The sequence below is a fragment of the Protomyctophum bolini genome, assembly GCF_963924005.1.
Source record: "Protomyctophum bolini genome assembly, chromosome: 24".
NCBI classification, from domain to species: Eukaryota; Metazoa; Chordata; class Actinopteri; order Myctophiformes; family Myctophidae; genus Protomyctophum; species Protomyctophum bolini.
Genome location: NC_137885.1, coordinates 13302414 through 13322413, shown reverse-complemented (window position 1 = coordinate 13322413; position 20000 = coordinate 13302414). Strand labels below are relative to the sequence as shown.

General features: G+C 46.3%; 1 protein-coding gene across 2 annotated transcripts in view; it reads right to left on the bottom strand.

Moving 5' to 3' along the window:
- agap1 (ArfGAP with GTPase domain, ankyrin repeat and PH domain 1) overlaps nt 1-20000 on the bottom strand; it is a 267320-nt gene that overhangs the window by 176396 nt on the left and 70924 nt on the right. Inside the window, exon 1 of one of the 2 annotated variants that reach the window (XM_080758776.1) lies at nt 10933-13207. The exons of the other annotated variant lie outside the window; for it this stretch is intronic. Within the exon in view, the coding sequence (XP_080614902.1) occupies nt 10933-12370 (1438 nt within the window). The 5' untranslated portion in view covers nt 12371-13207. Of the gene's footprint in view, nt 1-10932; nt 13208-20000 lie in introns of those variants that run through there. 2 annotated transcript variants of the gene reach the window in all.

Sequence of the window (20000 nt, the reverse complement as noted above, 5' to 3'; positions counted from 1 at the left end):
TGTGTGTGTGTGTGTGTGTTCTATTCATACATCCATCCCTCTTTCCATGCATCCCTCCCTCCTTCATCCACCGTGTCGTTTTTCTCTTAATAGGATTTTATCCCTATTATAACTATTGTAGGACAGAGTCTCAAGTATCACTCTGTGTGTGTGTGTGTGTGTGTGTGTGTGTGTGTGTGCGTGTGTGCGTGTGTGTGTGCGCAAGAGACGTGCGTGACAGAAAACGTGGATTCTGCATGCATATTTTGTGCAAAGCTAAAGGGGGGGAATGCACACAGCATGTTGGCCTATTTAATATATACCGTTATATATGAATGAGAGAGAGAGAGATATAGATAGATATATAGAGAGAGAGAGATTCATGCGTTACTTTGTGTTATTTCGTACATTCAACGCCCTATACTTGATCACACCGTAGAGTTACAGTACACAACTAACAGCAACAAACGTGGCAGATCCACAAGCGCAAGGAAAAAGAACAAACACCTGCACACAATCTTCAAATGCATCGCTGGATATCCTGTCTCGACATGTTTTGATATCATAAAGATAGCCTGATGAAGTCCCCATAGGCCCGAAGCGTTGCTGTTTCCCTATACTAAAGTTGTTTTCACTGCATTTGAAGACAGTGTGCGGCAGGTGTTGGTTATTTTTCATTGTCGGGGCTGCCGTGCACTTTACCCTCTGCTAGGCACCTGTCGCCTGTAGGTGTGCAAAAGCCGTGCTATTTTATAGATCCACAAAGTGCAAAACGTGGCAACGTGTTTCGAGCTTGAAGATCTGCCATTTCTGCTACCTTAGAGTTTGAATCGTGAAAAGTAGCACGTTTGGACACATGCAGTGAGGTTTCCACCCGCCGTCAGATTGATGTCCAAAACCGTTCCTTTTATTATAAGAACGTAGAAGCTCGCAGACCTGCTATTTCCACCGCTTTTCTGAGATGCTCTCGTGTGACAAAGTGCGGTATTATTTGTGACCAGATTTGACTGAGAGCCTGCCATCGTGCAAACTCATTTTCATTTTCAAACTGAGTTAATAGCACAGCAGAGGCAGACTCTTCACATACTAGAGCATCTCTGAAATAAGTGTCAGAGCTGAAAATGTAAATATGAAATAAATGCTTAAACATAGCTATAGGTGTAATGTTCAGAGTCCACAGAAGTGAAGCTTTCAAGCCTGTTTTCTCAACTCGCTGTTTCTCTGCAAGACATTACTCTATAAGCCATATCTCCAAAACTGGTGGGTCAAACAGAACAACCAATATGTCAATTTTAAGCTGATTCCCTGCTTTCATATGGCATGAAAAAACGAAAATTCAAAGAAATCCAATGGCAGTCCCTCAGTCAAATTTAGTCACATTTAAATGTACAGTAGAAAAACTATTAATTTACAAAGAAAAACATTACGTGTTGAAATACGGAGATAAAATGTTTCCGCCCGACAACAACGATAACAGAGTGAAGAGACGGAGAGAGAGAGAGAGAGAGAGAGAGAGAGAAAGAACGTATGACAGAGAGAAGAAGGGAAAAAGAGGGATAGCATGAGATGGAGAGAATGCTCCAGAGGAGAGAGAGAGGAGCACATCAAAGCAATTGGAAAGAAGAAAGAACCATCTCTTCCACACTGCTGCAAGTCAAATGAGACTGCGTGCGTGCATGTGTGTGTGTGTGTGTGTGTGTGTGTGCATATGAGTGTGTGTGTGTGTGTGTGTGTGTGTGTGTGTGTGTGTGTGTGTGTGTGTGTGTGTGTGCATGTGCGTGCGCGCGTGACTATAGCTAAATCAGAGGAGCGGAGCGTAAATCCGAGCAGGGGTACGAGCACTAATTGGCCTATGCAACCAAGAGAATTTAGGGGCAACCTCCGTGCTCTCTCTCTCTGTGTGTGTGTGTGTGTGTGTGTGTGTGTGTGTGTGCGCGCGCGCTCGGTAGGGAGTAGAACATGGAAGGATGGTAGTAGAGAATGGAACGAACAGCGCACATAGCATGAGTGATTCCTCTGGGAACACACACACACACACACACACACACACACACACACACACACACATCAGGCTGCCTTTTGACAAACATGGCCTGTGCATTACTTCTGCATGGCTGTCAATATAGGTCACACACTCACACAGCCAGCCACACCCATACCCTTCCAAACCATGTCACACACACTCATTCCCCTACATTCGAAGTCCAGACACACACACACACACACACACACACACACACACACACACACACACACACACACGTTACAGTTAGGTGGGATGGGACACGCACACCCCATTTTGACCTTCTCATTTTCAAAATAAAATATTGTTGCCATGATGTAATAATAATGGGTTGCCTTTTTATAGCTCTTTTCTGTGCACGACTATACGGTGCAGGACGAACGGACGTATATGTATGGTGGCCAAGTCCATCTGTCAGAAGGCCTTGAGGGGAGACTTCTCCCAATGGATAAGCTGTTGGTCTCACAAGTATAGTAACACAAGCGTGCGTGCGCACGCGTGTGTGCATGTGCAGACACAGCGGTTTGTGGTGATCCACCAGAACGCATTAACCCATTCAGGGGCGGGAACCCTTTTTGGTGTTTATAGCATTATGTTATACTTTAGCTTTTGAAAAAAAGCAGATCTACAAGCCCATAGCACGGCACCGAGTGCCACGCTATGAGCTTGTAGATCTGCTATTGTTTGAGAAATCATGAAAACGTGGCACAAATCATTGAATGTATATTGTATATTCTTTCAGAGCGAACGTTTTTAAATTAAATCTTTGCTTCTGGGAGGGTCCCAGTAACAACAACAACATATTGTCAGATGCGGGTCGGCGGCCAATTACATATATTTTTGGGGGTCCTTGACATGAAAATGTTTGAGAACGACCGACATAGAAACATGGGTTTGTCAGAAAGCTGAATCGTCCTGGGTCAAGTGATGCTCTCAGCCATAGCGCTACAGTACAGTAAGCTTTAGATCCAGGAGTCGATAACACTACTAGTAAACCAATAAGGAACTGTAGAAAGGTCCACAGATCAAATCCATCTCTCTACAGTCTACTACAGCTACCAGTGGCGTCTAATCTGATACTTCCACCATCAACAACCACGCACACGCGCACGCACGCACGCACGCACGCACACACACACACACACACACACAAGAGAGAGCTTTTATCGGAGCTGTGCTTTCTCGATAGTATCAATATTTAATCACACACGCCATCAAGTGTGTGCTCAGGTTTGGGGCTCAACGCATCACTCTGCCAGCCTACAGTATTTCTCTTCACACGAGGGGGGGGGGGGATTTTGAGCTGGTATGAATCCTAGAAAGAAGGTTGACAAACTGTGGTTTGATTGCTAGAAGAACCAAATGGACTAAAGCAGCGGTTTTCAACCAGTGGTCCGTGAGGAGGTTCCAGGTGTTCCCCAGCTAAATGATGGCAAGTTGGTAACCAAATGGACCCATGTATAGACCTGTAACTCCTGAGTGTGAAATGAAACCAAATGCCAAACCCACCCACTGGGCATTTCTCCCGCTACCCAGCAGGGGAAACTAACCTTACAACACCACATAACAGACTATACATCTCACCGGCATTCATGTGGCCGCCCGGAGTTCATTTTCCACTTTGGTTATAGCGTTCCCCTGCAAAGCCACAGCCTGCACCGTGGGCCGTATAGTGGAAGAAACCCCAGAGCAAGGTTATCTCTAAAGACAACAAACACGTTACCTGCCAACGGCCATTATGTGACGGGGGGGGGAGAGGGGTTATACCACCGACCTGGACGCTCGCCACTTCAAGGGGCGCCCTGGAATTCCAGAAATGTGGACGCCACAAAGAGCCATGTGCACGCAGCGCGCACAAGCACACACGCACGCACACACACGATGTGTCCGTCAGTGTCATCAGAGCCAGGAGCTTAGAGCTGTTAGCTGATATGTATGATGGGAGAGGAGATACACGGAGAGTCCCTGCCTCAGGGACCGGGCTCCGACCCCAACGCTATCTTAACATACATCTTAACATCTCCCAAAACCACATGTCTTGAAGTCAAACACTACAGTATATAGGCTGCAACTATCCATTATTGCCTTCATTTTAGTTGTGAGTGCATAGATGTGTTATTTTTACTTAATTTCTTTTTTTTAAGCCATTAAAGCTTTTAATAACTTTTTTTTTTGCTAAACGTAGAGTAAAACGCTCCCCAAAAGCCAAAGAAATGTAGTCCCTGTGACACATCTAGGGGCCGCAATCTGCATTCAAAGATGTTCCTAGAAGCGTTGTCATTGCTCATAGCATTATGATCAATGCCTTCATTTACGAAAGAGAATAAAACGCAAAGTTAGGATATGGAGATGCGTGACAGATTTCTGTCCGACAGCAGTGGGAATATTGAAAACCTGGCTACCTAAAAACAGACAGCACCAGCACCACTAGAAGCCAAATCCACCGCCCGATAGTATATTTAATTTAACAGAAATTAAAGGCTAGAGTAGGAGAACGTGGATGCTTGCCTGACCACCAACCAACCAGTCCAGCCACCAGACTTATGCCTCTAAAGCCGGGTCAGTTGATCCTTGTGGCCTGGGCTTTCCTGCCCCGAGGGTCAGACTGCAAACTGCAGCCCAGATGCCAGGGAAATGACCCACAAACCCCCTGAGGTATTCCAGAAAAGCCTTAAATTGACGCGGTACATTAACCCCACAAAACCTTAGGGCTGGGGATAGCAGTGAGAACTGCGGAAGAGAGAGTTTAAGTCTGGGACAATAGGGATCTAGTTCCAAACCCTTTGGCTAGGCTGACTACGAAATGACCTGAAAACCTTATAATGGGTTATGAGAGAACTTGGATGAACACAGGCTATAAAGCCAAGCACTAGTCTCTTGGGTCGAGACAAGACTGTTGGTTCACATGATTTTTTTTTAATGCTTTCGCCCCAAACAGTCTGTAAATCTAAGTATATAAGTGCAGTATTTTTTTTCTTATAATCTTTATCCCACAATTCTGTAACACATTTTTCCACCCGGTGCCAGTTGCTGTAATCCTAGGCGATACTTTCCCTCTGCCAACCTGGGGAGAGCCCCAAACTTGAGCAGGCCGCCCGCTTCTTATCACTTGACAGGGCAGCGTTGCCCCCGGTAGATGCGGGAAGGAACGCGTTATTGCAACCAGTTCGAGAGAGATTTTAAAAATAGATCCTCATGAATATACTCCAGCACGAGCAAAATAAATCACCCTTCATTCATTTGAAAGAAGGGGATGCGGAAAGCCTTCACTTCCTCTCAGTGAAAAGATCGTGCATCTTCCCCTCGCAGAGTTTCACTCAGACACAAGTTGTATGAAGAACTACAAGTCTACGACCACTGAACTACAATAAAGATGGAGGTGCATACAGTACAAAAGTCGCCAATCCAGTGTGACATCTGCTTCAAATAACTAGAGTAGAGAGACGACCTCCAACAAACTGCAGTCCTGCTGTATACTACATACTAGTTATATTTGCATTAACCCATTTCGACCCGAGGACGATTCTACAAATGCCTTCTAAATCCCGACAGTTTTCAGGAAAAACCCATGTTTCTATGTTCTCAGCCATGTTCATGTCAAGAACCTCCAAAACAAACCAGGGAAACTCCCCCCTGTCAGGTGTAAAGGAGCAACTTGGACACTCAAGCATGAAGGAAGCATGAGTTAAGTCCGTTGCTCTCCCCAGGTTGGCGGAGGGTGTGCAGAGCCCAGGATCACATTAGATGATTGACACAGGGGTGAAAAATGGGTTACAAAATCGTGGGATAAAAAATATATATTTAGAAGAACCTCCAAAACATATCTGCATTTGGCCGCCGAACCCCATGTGAAAATATGTTGTTCCAAATATATATTCAAAGATGTGTGAGCTTGTAACACTGCCAGACTAATATTTTATTCATTAAAATAGGTATTGGATCGCGGCTTCAAAACGTGGCAATGGAGAAAAATCAGGAAAACAGCGGTCTAAAGATCCCAGGCGTGCATGTTGGAGATGCTTGCGTGTGTGTGTGTGTGTGTTCTATTTCAGGTCCGGGACTGTTTGTATTACGGAGCAGGCTGTAAGCTCACTGTTTATATACACACTGACTGCACTGAACAAAACACACACACACACACACACACACACACACACACACACACACACACACACACACACACACACAGACACACACACACACACACACACACACACACTACACGCGCGCACACCAACAAACACCACATTCGTATACACAGGCATCGACGACGTCCATGGACACAAACCCACACACTAGAGGGAAGATCAAGAATATCGTTTTTTTGGGGAGTGGTTTTATGCACGACGGAAATCCAGTGAAAATACAACATGTGTTTTCTATGCCCATTCTTGCTTGTAGATCTGCTATTTTTTGAAAAATCGTGAAAATGTGGCGCAAATCTTTGAATATATATTCTTTCAGAGCGAACATTTTTAACTCAAATCTTTGGGGGGAGGGTCCCTGGAACATATTTTCAGATGGGGTTGGAGGCCAAAGGGTCCTTGACATGAAAATGTTTGAGAATGACTGATATAGAAACATGGGTTTTTCTGAAAACTGTCAGGATTTAGAAGACATTTGTAGAATCGTCTAAATGAGCTAGGAGGAAAAGAGGAACTTAAGAGGAACTTAACCAGGTGCTCAACGGAGATGAGAAAAGGTGCTCACACAGATCAAAACGGGAACAAGGCATAGATAAAAAGAGACCTACATCTGATCTACAAGTTCACAAGAGCTTGTAGATTTCCAGCTATTTTTGGAAATCCAGTTCAATCAGACAGTCGGTAAGTCAGTGTGCACGTCTGTTTGTGGCCTGCCTGTCTGTCTGTCTGTCTGTCTGTCTGTGGCCTGCCTGCCTGTCTGTCTGTCTGTTTGTGGCCTGCCTGTCTGATAGGCAGTCTATTTGTCTATCAAGAGGCACTCTGTACGGAATAAAGCTACTTCCTTCCTCCCTGGCATCAGTCTTTCCACGGCCCCCTCCCCTTCACAATGGAAAGAGGATGTAGTGCACGCGTGTGTGTGTGTGTGTGTGTGTGTGTGTGTGTGTGTGTGTGTGTGTGTGTGTGCGTGTCACTTTGTGGAGCATCTTCTCTGTGTGCGTAGCTATGTGCCTGCCCATGCACAGTGGAGCATGTCCAGTGCTCCCAATAGTGGGATGGGTAAAATGCATGAGATTATAAAGCAAAGGGCTGATGCACACTAAAGAGCTTCATCGACCGGTGTGTAGGCTAAAAGGAATAGAAAAGCCGAAGTACTGACATCACTCGCCCGTCCCCTCGATTCCCCTGGTTCACGGAAGTAATTTCTCTATGGAGAATAACATGGGGTCATCTTAAAATTGTTTCATATACAAATTACAAAGCATTGTGGTCCAAAAATAAACGTTGTTAGGGAGTGTGTCTCTGTATAGTGTTTTCTCTCAGTCAGTTGATTCTTCATATCCATATGAGTGAAGCGGCCGGGATGACATTTTTCAAACACAGTACTTACTGTATATGAGGCGATGTAAAATCCCCCTATGGGGATTACAATGCAAATAAAATGTACATGAACCTGTGGATTTGCGCCCTCTACCGATATTGACGTCAGACTTTAACTCTGACCTAATATGCCTAAATGTAACCCCAAGTCTAACCTCACAAACACTCTGCCTAACCGTAACACTAACCTCACAGAATTACAACCTCAATACCACGCCCACCTGGACGAAACACCTGGGAAAGAGTGAGTCCTCTCAGAAAAGGGCTGCACTGCAGGGAGAGGGCTGAATAATGTGAGTGAAACTAAATGAGTGTCAGGCTATTATCGCCGATCTGCCATCTTCTGCGAAAGGTTTTCCGCAGACCATTCGGATGCCCAGTGGGGTATTTAAGTGGTTCTACAGTAGCTCAACGTCAGGTGTGATGTTGAGTCTAATGAAAGACAAACAAGAGGTAAGGAGAAGCTCTGGTGAGCAGAACAAACATCAGGCACAGCCTGCCGTCCTGAGCAAATACTGTCAGTCTGTCACCTATCAAATACACAACACAACACCCCCCCCCCCCTGAACATCAGCCAGTACCAATACCCGTTCCACAAGGTCAGTATTCTGACATAAATAAGGCTCTATGCACATTGGAAAGAAAATGGGCGTCTTCCCTTTCTTCGTTCACACACAGGTCTTACCAATTATACTAATTAAGGCTCTGTAGCCTTAAGCACAGCCATAGAGTATTAAAAGGATAGAGACTGAACCGGAGCGATAGCATGCATGCATCACCACAAAACTATACTTCACAAGAACAATGTCAGTGCAACAACAATGTTGATACAACTTTCACAAGTTGGCACCAGCGTTGTTTTTGGCAGCAAATTTCAAATTTTAGTTTAGTCATAGTCTCTGGAATGAAACTTAATTTAGTTTTAGTCACATTTTAGTCACCTGGAATGTTTTAGTCTAGTTTTAGTCGACTAAATATAAGATTTTAGAACTGTAGATTAGACTAAATCTACAGTTGATTCAGTCGACTAAAATGTGTTTTGGCAGGCCTTATGATGCCGTCATAATGGCTGATTTTACACTTGCTGAGAATAGCCTATCAAGCTCACAACTGTTACTTATACTGGATATCTTGTCCAGTATAGTCCCTTCCTAACATTTTAGTCTATTTTCTATTTGTTGATGAAATTGTTAATAATATATTTACCCTGCTCTCGAAATAGAGCAGGGTTGAGCGCGAGGCCGAACAGTCTAAAAACGTAACTTCAGTGCAACAACATATCGATCCTCCCAGGAGTCATACACACGCCGTGCGCGTGAGAAGACACCGTGTGTGTGAGCGCGCACACACACACACACACACACACACACACACTGCGTGACAGACAGAGGGAACGGTATATGGAGGGAGACGGAGAGAGAGCGAGGAAACGGCAGAAATAGAGAATGTGGTGGCGGGGGGGAATCGGGGGGAGATGGTATTGGGTATATGCAAAGATATAGAGACAAAGAGAGAGAAAAAGAGGTAGAGGGAGAAGCAGACATGAAGATGGAGAGGGAGCGTAGAGAGAGAGGTGACACTTGTCACATCCAACTTGGGAGAGTGTGAACCCCCGACACATCTCGCTGTGTGTGTGTGTGTGTGTGTGTGTGTGTGTGTGTGTGTGTGTGTGTGTGTGTGTGTGTGTGTGTGTCAAATCCTGTGAGGCAGTGATAAAAGGCTCTCGAAATAGAGCAGGGTTGAGCGCGAGGCCGAACAGTCTAAAAACTTAACTTCAGTGCAACAACATATCGATCCTCCCAGGAGTCATACACACGCCGTGCGCGTGAGCAGACACAGTGTGTGAGCACACACACACACACACACACACACACACACACACACACACACACACAGGCACAGGCGCACACACACAGACGAAGGCTTCTCGCCGCGTTTTAAAGATGGGGAACAAAGATAGCAGAGAGGGGTGAACGAGAGGTAAGAGCTGTCGAAATAAAACACTTTGGGACTTCGCATAAAAAACGTCTGTCTGTCTGTCTCTGCAGGAAGTCCGATGTTTGGATGCCCCCCTCACATACCACTGTACCATGTGTGTCACACATGATGTCTGTCTGGACATAGACTTGGAGAGAGAGAGAGAGAGAGAGAGAGAGAGAGAGAGAGCTCTCCTTTCCTATGTGGACGACGTATAACTATTTCTGCCATAAAATGCACAATTCCTACGGTTTCTTGTGTACGACAGTTTTCTCTGAGTTGCACAGCTCTGTTCTTCACATTTCTACATTCCATTTTAATCGTACAAACATCACTTTGTTTTCATTGTTTTGTTCCGCGGTAATGTAAACATGTTTTCTCATGGCAATAATGAATGAAGCCCCTTTGAATGGAATTGAATTGAGAGAGAGAGAGAGAGAGAGAGAGAGAGAGAGAGAGAGAGAGAGAGAGAGAGAGAGAGAGAGAGAGAGAGAGAGAGAGAGAGAGAGAGAGAGAGATAAAGTGAGAGAAATAAACAGAGAGATGGGAGAGAGACCTGTAGACAGAGCAGGAGAAGAGAAGGAAGATGGAGAGGAGAAAGCAGAGAGAGAGAAAGAAAGAAAGAAAGAAAGAAAGAAAGAAAGAAAGAAAGAAAGAAAGAAAGAAAGAAAGAAAGAGGGGGCTGGAGAGCAACAGGCAAAGAGAAGAAAGAGGAGAAGAGAAGAGGTGAAAAGGAGAGTGCATAACTGTACCTTGGTTTTGGTTTTCCAGAAGGTGGCATATCAATTTCCTGCTCATTTTTCCCATAGCTTTGTTTGATTGGCTTGGCAGCAGGTTTGAACAGGTTAATACTGTACATACCTTCACATCCATTTCCGTTCTTTGACAAGGAAAAAAAAACTATGTTTATTCATGCCAATACAGCTTCTTCTTTGGATATAATCCAATTTAATTGAATATTTCCAGTTGAAAATGTGCTGCTGCTGCCGAGCCAAATCAAACAGATAAATGGGGTGGAAATTAACCATAACAGGAAAGGGATAATGCCACCTTCTGGCACGGTTAATCTACCCTATAGCTACGCACTGAGCTGTAGATTCTTGGCTGTTGACAAGGAGGAGAATGTGAGAGTAGAGGGAAGGAGAGAGGAGATGAGGAGAGGGTGTTTTTTACGTCTCTAGCAGTGATTCTCAACCAGCTTAATTTCAAGGACCCCCAGTTTGACATGCATCAGGCTACGGACCCCCATATAATGACATTTGGGAACGCCAATTTATATTGTAAAATCAATGTTAATTGAACTCTGAGTTACAGACCCATAAGGGTCCATTTAGTTCCAAACTAGGGACCCCCTGGAACTCCCTCAAGGACCCCTGGGGGTCCCCGGCAGCCCATTTTGGGGAGCAACGGGTCAGACTTCCTGTAACTTACCGTCAGTGTGCGAGCCGTTCATGCTCTCGGTGCTGGACTGGGACAGCACCGTCCTCTGGTGCCTCCGCAGCGAGCGGCCGCCGCTGCTGGGGCTGCCCAGTGGCGTGGACGTGGCGCCGCCAACGCCGCCTCCGTCCTTCCTGGAGAAGATCCCCGAGAAGAAGCGCACCAGGCGCCGCTCGTGGCCGCTCTGGCGCCCGCTCCCTCCGCGCAGGAGGAACCCCCCGCCGCCGTCCTTCTCTGCAGAGAGCCTCAGCAGGTCGCTGTTGTCCAGCGTGCGGTTCTTGCCGCCGCGGGCGCGCTCCCAGCGGCTCAGCTCCGACATGTCTGAGTCCGTCCTGTTGAGGACGGCGCCCACCTCCAGGGTCTTGCTCTTCTCCCGGGAGGAGAGCGCGGGGGAGGAGGAGGAGGAGATGGAGGAGGCCGTCGGCTCGTGATAGGCCGGGTTCTGGAGGACGGTGGCGGAGCGAGGGGGAGGTCTCGAAGACATCGAGGACGCCGCCTCCGGTGGCGCTGGCGTGCTATCCGCGCCCGCCGCCTCCGCCGCGTTGCGTCCGATGCAGCCCGAGCTGCTGTGGTGGCGCTTGTCCTTGGCGAGCGCGCGGAGCCGCAGCAGCTCGCCGCCCGTCCAGTGCCTGAAGCTGAAGCTTCGTCGGAGGAGGCCGGGAGGCTTCTTAGGGGGCGGTGGCAGCGGGGTTTCGGGGGGCGCCGCCGCGGGCGTCACCGGCGTTGCCTTCCCGTTGCTCTTGGAGTGGGGCAGCCGCTCGTCGCCGTTCGCCACCAGGCCCTCCGAGAGCCTCTCCTCTGCGCTCTTGGCTTTCAGAAGCTGCCTCCTCTTGTTGTTGTTGTTGACGCTGCAGCCGTTCTCCACGCTCGCCGCAGCAGCAGCCGTTTCAGGGACTGCTTCGACACTTTCGGTGCAACACTCCACCCTGAGCTCGTTCGAACCCTCCTTCTTCTCTACCTCCGCCCCGGGGGTTTCCGCGTTCGGACTGCGCGGCGATGGCACCTTCCCGGGGGCCTCCTTCTTGCCCAGCGGGCTGTCGGCGGCGGGCCCCTCTCCCCTCTGTATTAAGTGATGCCTCCGGGCTATCTTCAGCCTCCGCAGCTCCAGCTGGCCCGTGCTGAACGTCCTGAAGGTTCTCATGTAGTTGTGCGAGGACGAGGAGGAGAGGCACAGGTCGTCCGAGCCCTCGTCCTCCACCTCCTGGAGCTGCTCCAGCAGGCAGCTCCTGCCGCCGCCGGGCGCCTCCACGGACGCCTCCCGGCGGTAGGCCACCACCTTGGGGTTCTCGGGCCGCCCCCGGGGGGGTCCTCCGGTGGACCCCTCCTCCAGGCTCTCCTTCTTCACCAGCGTGAGAGAGATCCGGTAGACAGTTTTCCTCTGAGGCGTCCCTCTCTCCATCCTGTCAGAGTAGCTGCTGTCCAGAAGGTACATTCTTCATGAACACACTACACTTCTTCTCATTTGCGTTGTGTTTGAGCTTATATTATATAATGAGAGTGGACTGTATATCCCGTCAACAGTCGTTGATAGTAGAGATGGGGGTGTTGGGAATACACACAAGACAGCAAAGAAGCTGCAATGACCCGTAATTCACTTTATCCAGATGTGCAAATAGACGGACTTTGACGGCGGAAATACATTCCGCTCTTCATCCCGGAGGAATTTAAAACTGGCAGGAGAATGTCACAAACAGGCAGAACAGGCGCGTCCTCCTCTCTCTCTCTCTGTCTCACACACACACACACACACACACACACACACACACACAGCGAGCTTTAAAACAGAACAAACATCTTAATCGGTGCTATCCTCCGGAGATTTAAACGCTTTCCGTCAATGAAGGGAGAAAACAAAACACACTTTTGTTTTATTCCCAAAAAATCTTCTTGTTCTTACCCGAGACACACACCAGTTAAAGCCTATTTGTGTCCCGTCCCGTCAGTGCATGGTGGGCTCGCTGTCGGCAGCGCGTCGCTCCACGTTATAATAATATTATTCCAAACATAATAAACATTATTCCAACAACAGCGGAGCGTCGCTCCGTGCGCCGTCGTGTCCCATTGTGTGAGGCTTCATCCCCCGCAGTGGAACCAACCTGACTGCTGCTCTCTCTCTATCAAACAACATGAAGAAGCATCGCTCCTCCGTTTGCGATTGTGATTCAAATTGGTTTAATTTACGGCCAAAACAAGCCTCCCCCTCTTTCTCTCTCTCTCTCCTCCTGTGCTCTCTCTCTCTTCGTTCACACGCAGTCAGTCGCCTTCTTCTCTCCCAGTAGAGCAAGAAAGACAAGCAACGGTACCATATCCATTCCCTTTCTCTCTCCACCGCTCTCTCTCTCTCTCTCTCTCTCTCTCCACACACACACACTCCAGCAGCAGCACAAGGCTGGAGGGAAGACGTGGAGCGGATTTTAGTGACAACTGGATCAGGGGTCATCATTCATCGCCATGCTGGCTTGTTTGTGGTGGACATTTACCAGTGGCGCGCACAGACATTTAGAGGGGCAGGTGCTCAAGTGAAAAAACTTGAGCACCGTGTGCAGTGCGTGGAACTGGCCGGTTGTGTGAGATTTCTAGATTTCTAGAATTCAGAATTCTATTTCTGCCACAGAGAGACATACTAAATGTGGAAACGAGCTATAGCCCTAAATGACCATTAGCTGTATGTAACTCTGAGAGTGTTGTTGCATTGTTCTATATGCATTCTATTTATCATTCTATTTGGTTACATTTTGTTCCATTTGTCCTAAATAAAATGTTTGAGAACGTCCTAGACCTAGACTATAGTGGACTCCTAATACCATAGTAAATCAGTGTCATACCTATTCTGAAGAAAACCTTGCGGAGACTTGACATTCAACTGGGTCTTGTGATCAAAATAGAACAAAAAAATGTAAACATTATAATGGTTTGTAAAAAATGTGATCTAAAATTCCCCACAGACAAACGAGGGCAAGTCTTGCAACGGACAAATTTTGTCCGTGCACCGGCATATTGATAACCCTGCTGGATCTATCAAACCTTTTAATTACTACACCCCCTGCGATGTAGGGACCTAATAATATTACATTATTATTATTGACATTATTTATCATTATTATTATAGTAAACGGACCCCCGTAATAGTTACAGACCTGTAAGGGTCCATTTGGTTGCCAACTACAAATTATTTAGCCCAGGGACCCCCTCAGAGGTCTCCGCACCACACTTTGCGGACCAAAATAATGGTTTATTCATTAAAATAAGTTCTGCATGTACACATGGAAGCAAATGCAAAAACAAATGCTACTGCTCTGTTGTAACAATGAATATTTAAAATCAATCGACAACAATATAGTCTATAAAAGATTAAAAGGTTGACACATTTTCATATTATTGTTCCGTTTTCTGCCAGCTACCTTCACGACGCTAATTTCCTTTCATTGCTAAATCAAATTAAAAACTGGTTTTCATATTGTAAGAAAGGAATAAAAAATGCATCATCTAGCCCCCTAGGCCGGTGCTCTTAAAGACCTAGAGTACAGTGCAATGACCAATACATTATACAAAGAGACAAGCAGCTAATTAAACCTCTGCTAACGGAATACAAATAATCCCGAGACGTTCCAAGGCCAGTGAGTCGATGTGTTTCCTCCAACTGCGCGTTGGTCTGCCCCGAGGTCTCCTCCCAGTGGGACATGCCTCGAGGACCTCCCTAGGGAGACGCCCGAGAGGCATCCTAACCACCGAACCACCTAAGCTGGCTCCTTTCCAGGCGAAGAAGCAGCAACTCTACTCCGAGTCTCTCTCGCGTGACTGAACTTCAATTTTGTGGTGAATATCCCCCCAGAATATGGACGATGGGGTTCAAGTGGCATAGTTATTTTCAATCTGTCCAAAAGTGAAAGGGATATACTCTTAATTATTCCTCGTGACATACTGTATCTAAGGGGAAAGGATTGACCTATATTTATGTATCGTAATATGACACAAAGGTAAGTTGCTACTATCAATGTAATTCAGGGGTGGCGTGGATAAAACAAGAAATGATCACGTTGTGATATTTGTCAGGTGAAAGAAGCACCGTCTCCGTTGTGTTCTTGTAGTAACGTAAACTCACGCTTCGCGGCCGTTTGCGTGCACTGTCTCCATTAACACTGTCCAGTAATCACTTGAGTGGCAGTGTGACATAACGTGCCTTCCACACTTCCGACGTACTTCCTCTCAGAGTGTAAATTATTCCGCCTCTCCTTCAACACACATCGCTCCAACGAACTGCAGCGGCCTATTAGACATCTATTTATATATATATATATATATATATATGCAAAAACCAGGCAAACAACTGTGGGAAAAAAACTATCCAAGTTTTGCTGGAAATAAGGGGACTTGGCAACCCTGCAGTCGACTAGTTTGTGACTGGTCGCGTACATTTCACACCTAGATGTTAGTCTAGGTTATTTACAGGGCTGAACAACTCGGAGGGCAAAAGCCGGTTGCAACGCAGGTCCTTCTTGACCACTTATATAACAACAAAAGAAGAACATCCTCACTCAGCAATCAGGGTTGTGTGTGAGTGCTTTATTGTCACGTCATCATAGGTTTATAGGTGGGTGACATTCTGTTTCCCGGGGGGTGAGTGAGCTCCATTTGCCATTTACTCAGATAAGGTAAGTGGAAGGGAGATAATAAACAAACTGAGAAGATTAGGGAAAACTGGTTAGAAAAACAGGTCAGATAACAGCAGTGAAGTGACAATTTAAGGATACCTAAGAAAAGAAAGAAAGAAAGAAAATCACTGCATCAAAATTACTCAACCAACTATAAAAACTGGCCTAACATTGGCCCAATTGTCCAAAGAAATATAACTAAGAGGCAACAATTGTGAGAATAGCCGATCTACAAGCTCATAGCACCTTGTCCAAATATATATATACCGGTATATTTATGAGAAAATAATCAACACTTGTGAAAATAGCTGCCAAAAAATAACACTGGTGGGAGTTCTATTCCACTCCACTCCGGGCTTTCTCGCTCACAGAGTGACTACGATAAAAGGGGGTGGAGCGTTGCTTCCCCCCTGCCTGTCTGTCAAGCATGTTTGAAGGCAAGCGGGGCTGCATGCAGCTCCCCACACACACACACACACACACACACACACACAGAGAGGCAATAATATAATAATAACAGTGATTCATTTCACATTTGGAAAACGGGACCGTGGAAATGCCGCCACCACCACCACCACCAAGATATGCTGCTGCTACAGTGTGTTATGGAATGACTGCATATAATTACATGCTGATACTGAATTCCTCATGGTGAAATATATATTTGTTATTTGGGCAGCAGCAGCAGCGGAGAGCAGGGAGGGAGCAGAGAGGGGCCTCGGCGGTATAAGGGATTGTTCTGGTGATTGCCCCCCCCCCCCCCTGATTAATCAAATAATCAAGAAAGGACAGTTCAAATTCTAATAGATAACAAAATAAGCGATTGAGCTGATTAACCCATTAACCCTTTTTGACCTGAGGCCGATTAAGTAAATCCTAAAAGTTTTCTATATCAGTGGTGCTCAACCTTTTTCATGTCAAGGACCCCCAAAATTATCTGTATTTGGCCGCGGACCACCATCTGAAAATATGTTGTTCCCCCCACCCCCTTGCCTACAATTAGATTTGTAGGCCAATACTACAAATGCTTTCTAATGCCTTCCAAAATTAAGATGCCAACGCAAACTCTAAAATGACAGATGCTTTCCCGGTTTTAATATTAATCGTGCGTGCATGCGTGCGTGCGTGCGTACGTGCATATGTGTGCAACATGTGCATGATGTGTAACAGACCGTGGCACATGCTACTGTTGCTGTTATCTGTGTGTCTGCTGTTATCGGTGCGTCTGCTGTTATCTGTGTGTCTGCTGTTATCTGTGGTGTTGGTTGGATGTCTTGTGACAAAACACTTTGAATGGTCAAAACGAACAGAAAGAGGCTGTATAAGTGAAGACATTAAGTATTGTTTAAATTAAAGAGAGATCTAAAGATGACTCTTCTACACTACCTATACTTAACTAGACTAAAATGTTAGGAAGAGACAAGAGATCCAGTATAAGTCATTTTACATTTGGTTGCATGCTGAAAACACGTTGTGAGCTTGTAGATTGGCTATTTTCAGCAAGTGTAAAAACTCTTCTATCTACCACAATGCTACACTATCCCATTTGGGTTTAGCCTCTCCTGAAGTGCCCAGGTGGTGTTATTCTCTTGGGGGTCTAAAGATAGTTTATGTGTCTATGTGCAACATGTGCGTGCCTAAAATATGCATACAACAAGATCGCAATTTTGCACACATCATCACCACACAACATCATCATCATCACACACAGTTTCAGGCTGTGAAACATCGTTTTCTTTTAACCACCCTGGCCTAGAAGTCTGTCAGCGATCCAGTTTCATCCACTCTCCCTTCTCCCTATCTCTCTCCTCTCTCTCTCTCTCTCTCTCTCTCTCTCTCTCTCTCTCTCTCTCTCTCTCTCTCTCTCACCACTACTCTGGGGAGTAGTGGTGGGTGTTGTTGGGTAGATTATCTCGCCTCGTTATATTTTCACATCATTACCGAGATTAAAGGAGATTAGAGCAGAGTCATTAGCCAACTTTATCAACACACTCTTCCTGGATGCGTGCGTGCGTGCGCACGCACGCACGCACGCGTGCATTTCACACATACAGAAACACACTTTATAATATTTCCCCTGGGACGTGACGTCTCTCTCTCTCTCTTTCTCTCTCTCTCTCTCTCTCTCTCTCTCTCTCATGGGTGCTGCAGGTTCAGCATTGCCCACATCAGCCATGTAACTCTAAGAGGGTTTAGGGGGATCCATCCTTCGTATACCCTTTGGAGAGTTACAGACGAATATATTCATTTTGCTGGGCTGTCACCACCGACCAGGCCTTCTAAAGCCTCCTGGCTTGGTGCCCAACATTAACTGGCACATCAAAGTGCAGAGCTGCTCCATGCATTAATCATATCTGTTTTTACTGTGTACGTTCTCTTCCCTGACACATCATGCACGCTCTGCACTTACTGTACACTGTACACTGTACACCGCCTCTCCTCCGCTGCCATTCTGACAAGAGCCAAATGAAAAATTTACCTTTTTTATTTTTGCACTGACAGTTTAATTGCTTGCTATGGACTGTCACCAGCAGGAACGAGGGTTTAACTTTAAAAATTAATGTTGTATATCTGGGATTCAATCCACAGTCTCCCTCTGAGGGGACCAGACATCTACCGCTCAGCCAAGAGGGAAACCCCGCTTTTCCAGGGGATATATGGGGGAAAGGATGGTGTTCATTAACCCATTTAGACCGGAGGACGATTCTACAAATGTTTTCTAAATCCTAACAGTTTTCTGAAAACCCTATGTTTCTATTACACTGGTGATCAACCTTTTTTCAATGTCATGTTCCAGGGATGCCCCAGAAGCAAAGAGTAAAAACGTTCGCTCTGAAAGAAGAAAGATTTGCACCTCATTTTCCCGATTTTTCAAAAATAGCAGATCTACGAGCTACGAGCTCGTAGATCTGCTATTCTTCAATAGCTAAAGTAGAGCAGAATCAAAACACCAAAAGGGGTTCCTGCCCGAAATGGGTTAAAAATGAGTGAATTGTTTTTATACTTATACTGAATAATTATGATATACTGTACTCTCAGATGTTAAACACGTTAGAACACACCCTCTACTGTATATGGTGTGCATGTGAAGGCTTCTATAGGATGAGAAATATGAATCTTAATTGATCCCAGAGGGGAAATTTACAGCAGCAAGATACGGATAGGGAAGAAAGCAAAAAATAAGGAAACACCCCCGGTAGAAAGGGCTGGGTGGGTGAGTGGGGGTTCCAGGGCAAACACCCGGTAGAAAGGGCTGGGTGGGTGAGTGGGGGTTCCAGGGCAAACACCGGTAGAAAGGGCTGGGTGGGTGAGAGGGGGTTCCAGGGCAAACACCGGTAGAAAGGGCTGGGTGGGTGAGTGGGGGTTCCAGGGCAAACACCCGGTAGAAAGGGCTGGGTGGGTGAGTGGGGGTTCCAGGGCAAACACCCGGTAGAAAGGGCTGGGTGGGTGAGTGGGGGTTCCAGGGCAAACACCCGGTAGAAAGGGCTGGGTGGGTGAGTGGGGGTTCCAGGGCAAACACCCGGTAGAAAGGGCTGGGTGGGTGAGTGGGGGTTCCAGCGAGGAAACCAGAATGCTGCACACGCCTCCGCGTGGCATCGCACATTTACACGCCCACATGGGCTGCGCCGTCGCAACATCAAACGCACCACCTCTGGAGCCTTTCATCATCACAGCTTGTCAAGTGTCAACCCAACAAGATGCTGATCCATGGAAGAAGCTCTCTAACTACCTGCGTCTTCTGAAGTCCTTGAGGCAAGTGTGTGTACGTGTGTGTGTGTGTGTGTGTGTGTGTGTGTGTGTACGTGTGTGTGTGTGTGTGTGTGTGTGTGTGTGCTTGGATGAGGAGCCACTTTGTCCCAATTATGGAGGAAAATGGATCTTATCACCTGAAAGGTTGCAAAACGGCAGGGAAAATTCCCTTCAACACAAACCTTGATAATGTGTTTCCACGTGTAGATTTTGTCTTCTACACACCGAAAGCTGGTAATAACCACGGCTTTTCTATTGCGAAACACTATCTATTCTACAGTCAGATGAAGCCTGGTTTATAGGCGTTGTCGTTTGACACTGTTGCACGCCAAAAACAGCAAGATCGACAACGCGTCGCTGCATCTGCGACACGTTGTGAGCTTGTTGAGCTGCCGTATTCCATCACGCACAATGGATTCAAATTCAAGAAAATGTCCTGTTAACAAAAGGCACAATAGGAGATTACGATAACATATACATGTATTCATTGTTCACATGAATTCTTAATGAATTGAAGTGTAGTTTAATTCTATCATGAAAATGAAAAGGAGAAGAAAACCAGAAGTACAACTGCTTGAGCAGTACTGTAAAAGAAGAATGAAGCTCAACCTCTTGGGTCAAACAATGCGGTTTCGAGTACCTACTTCACTGTGTAATGCT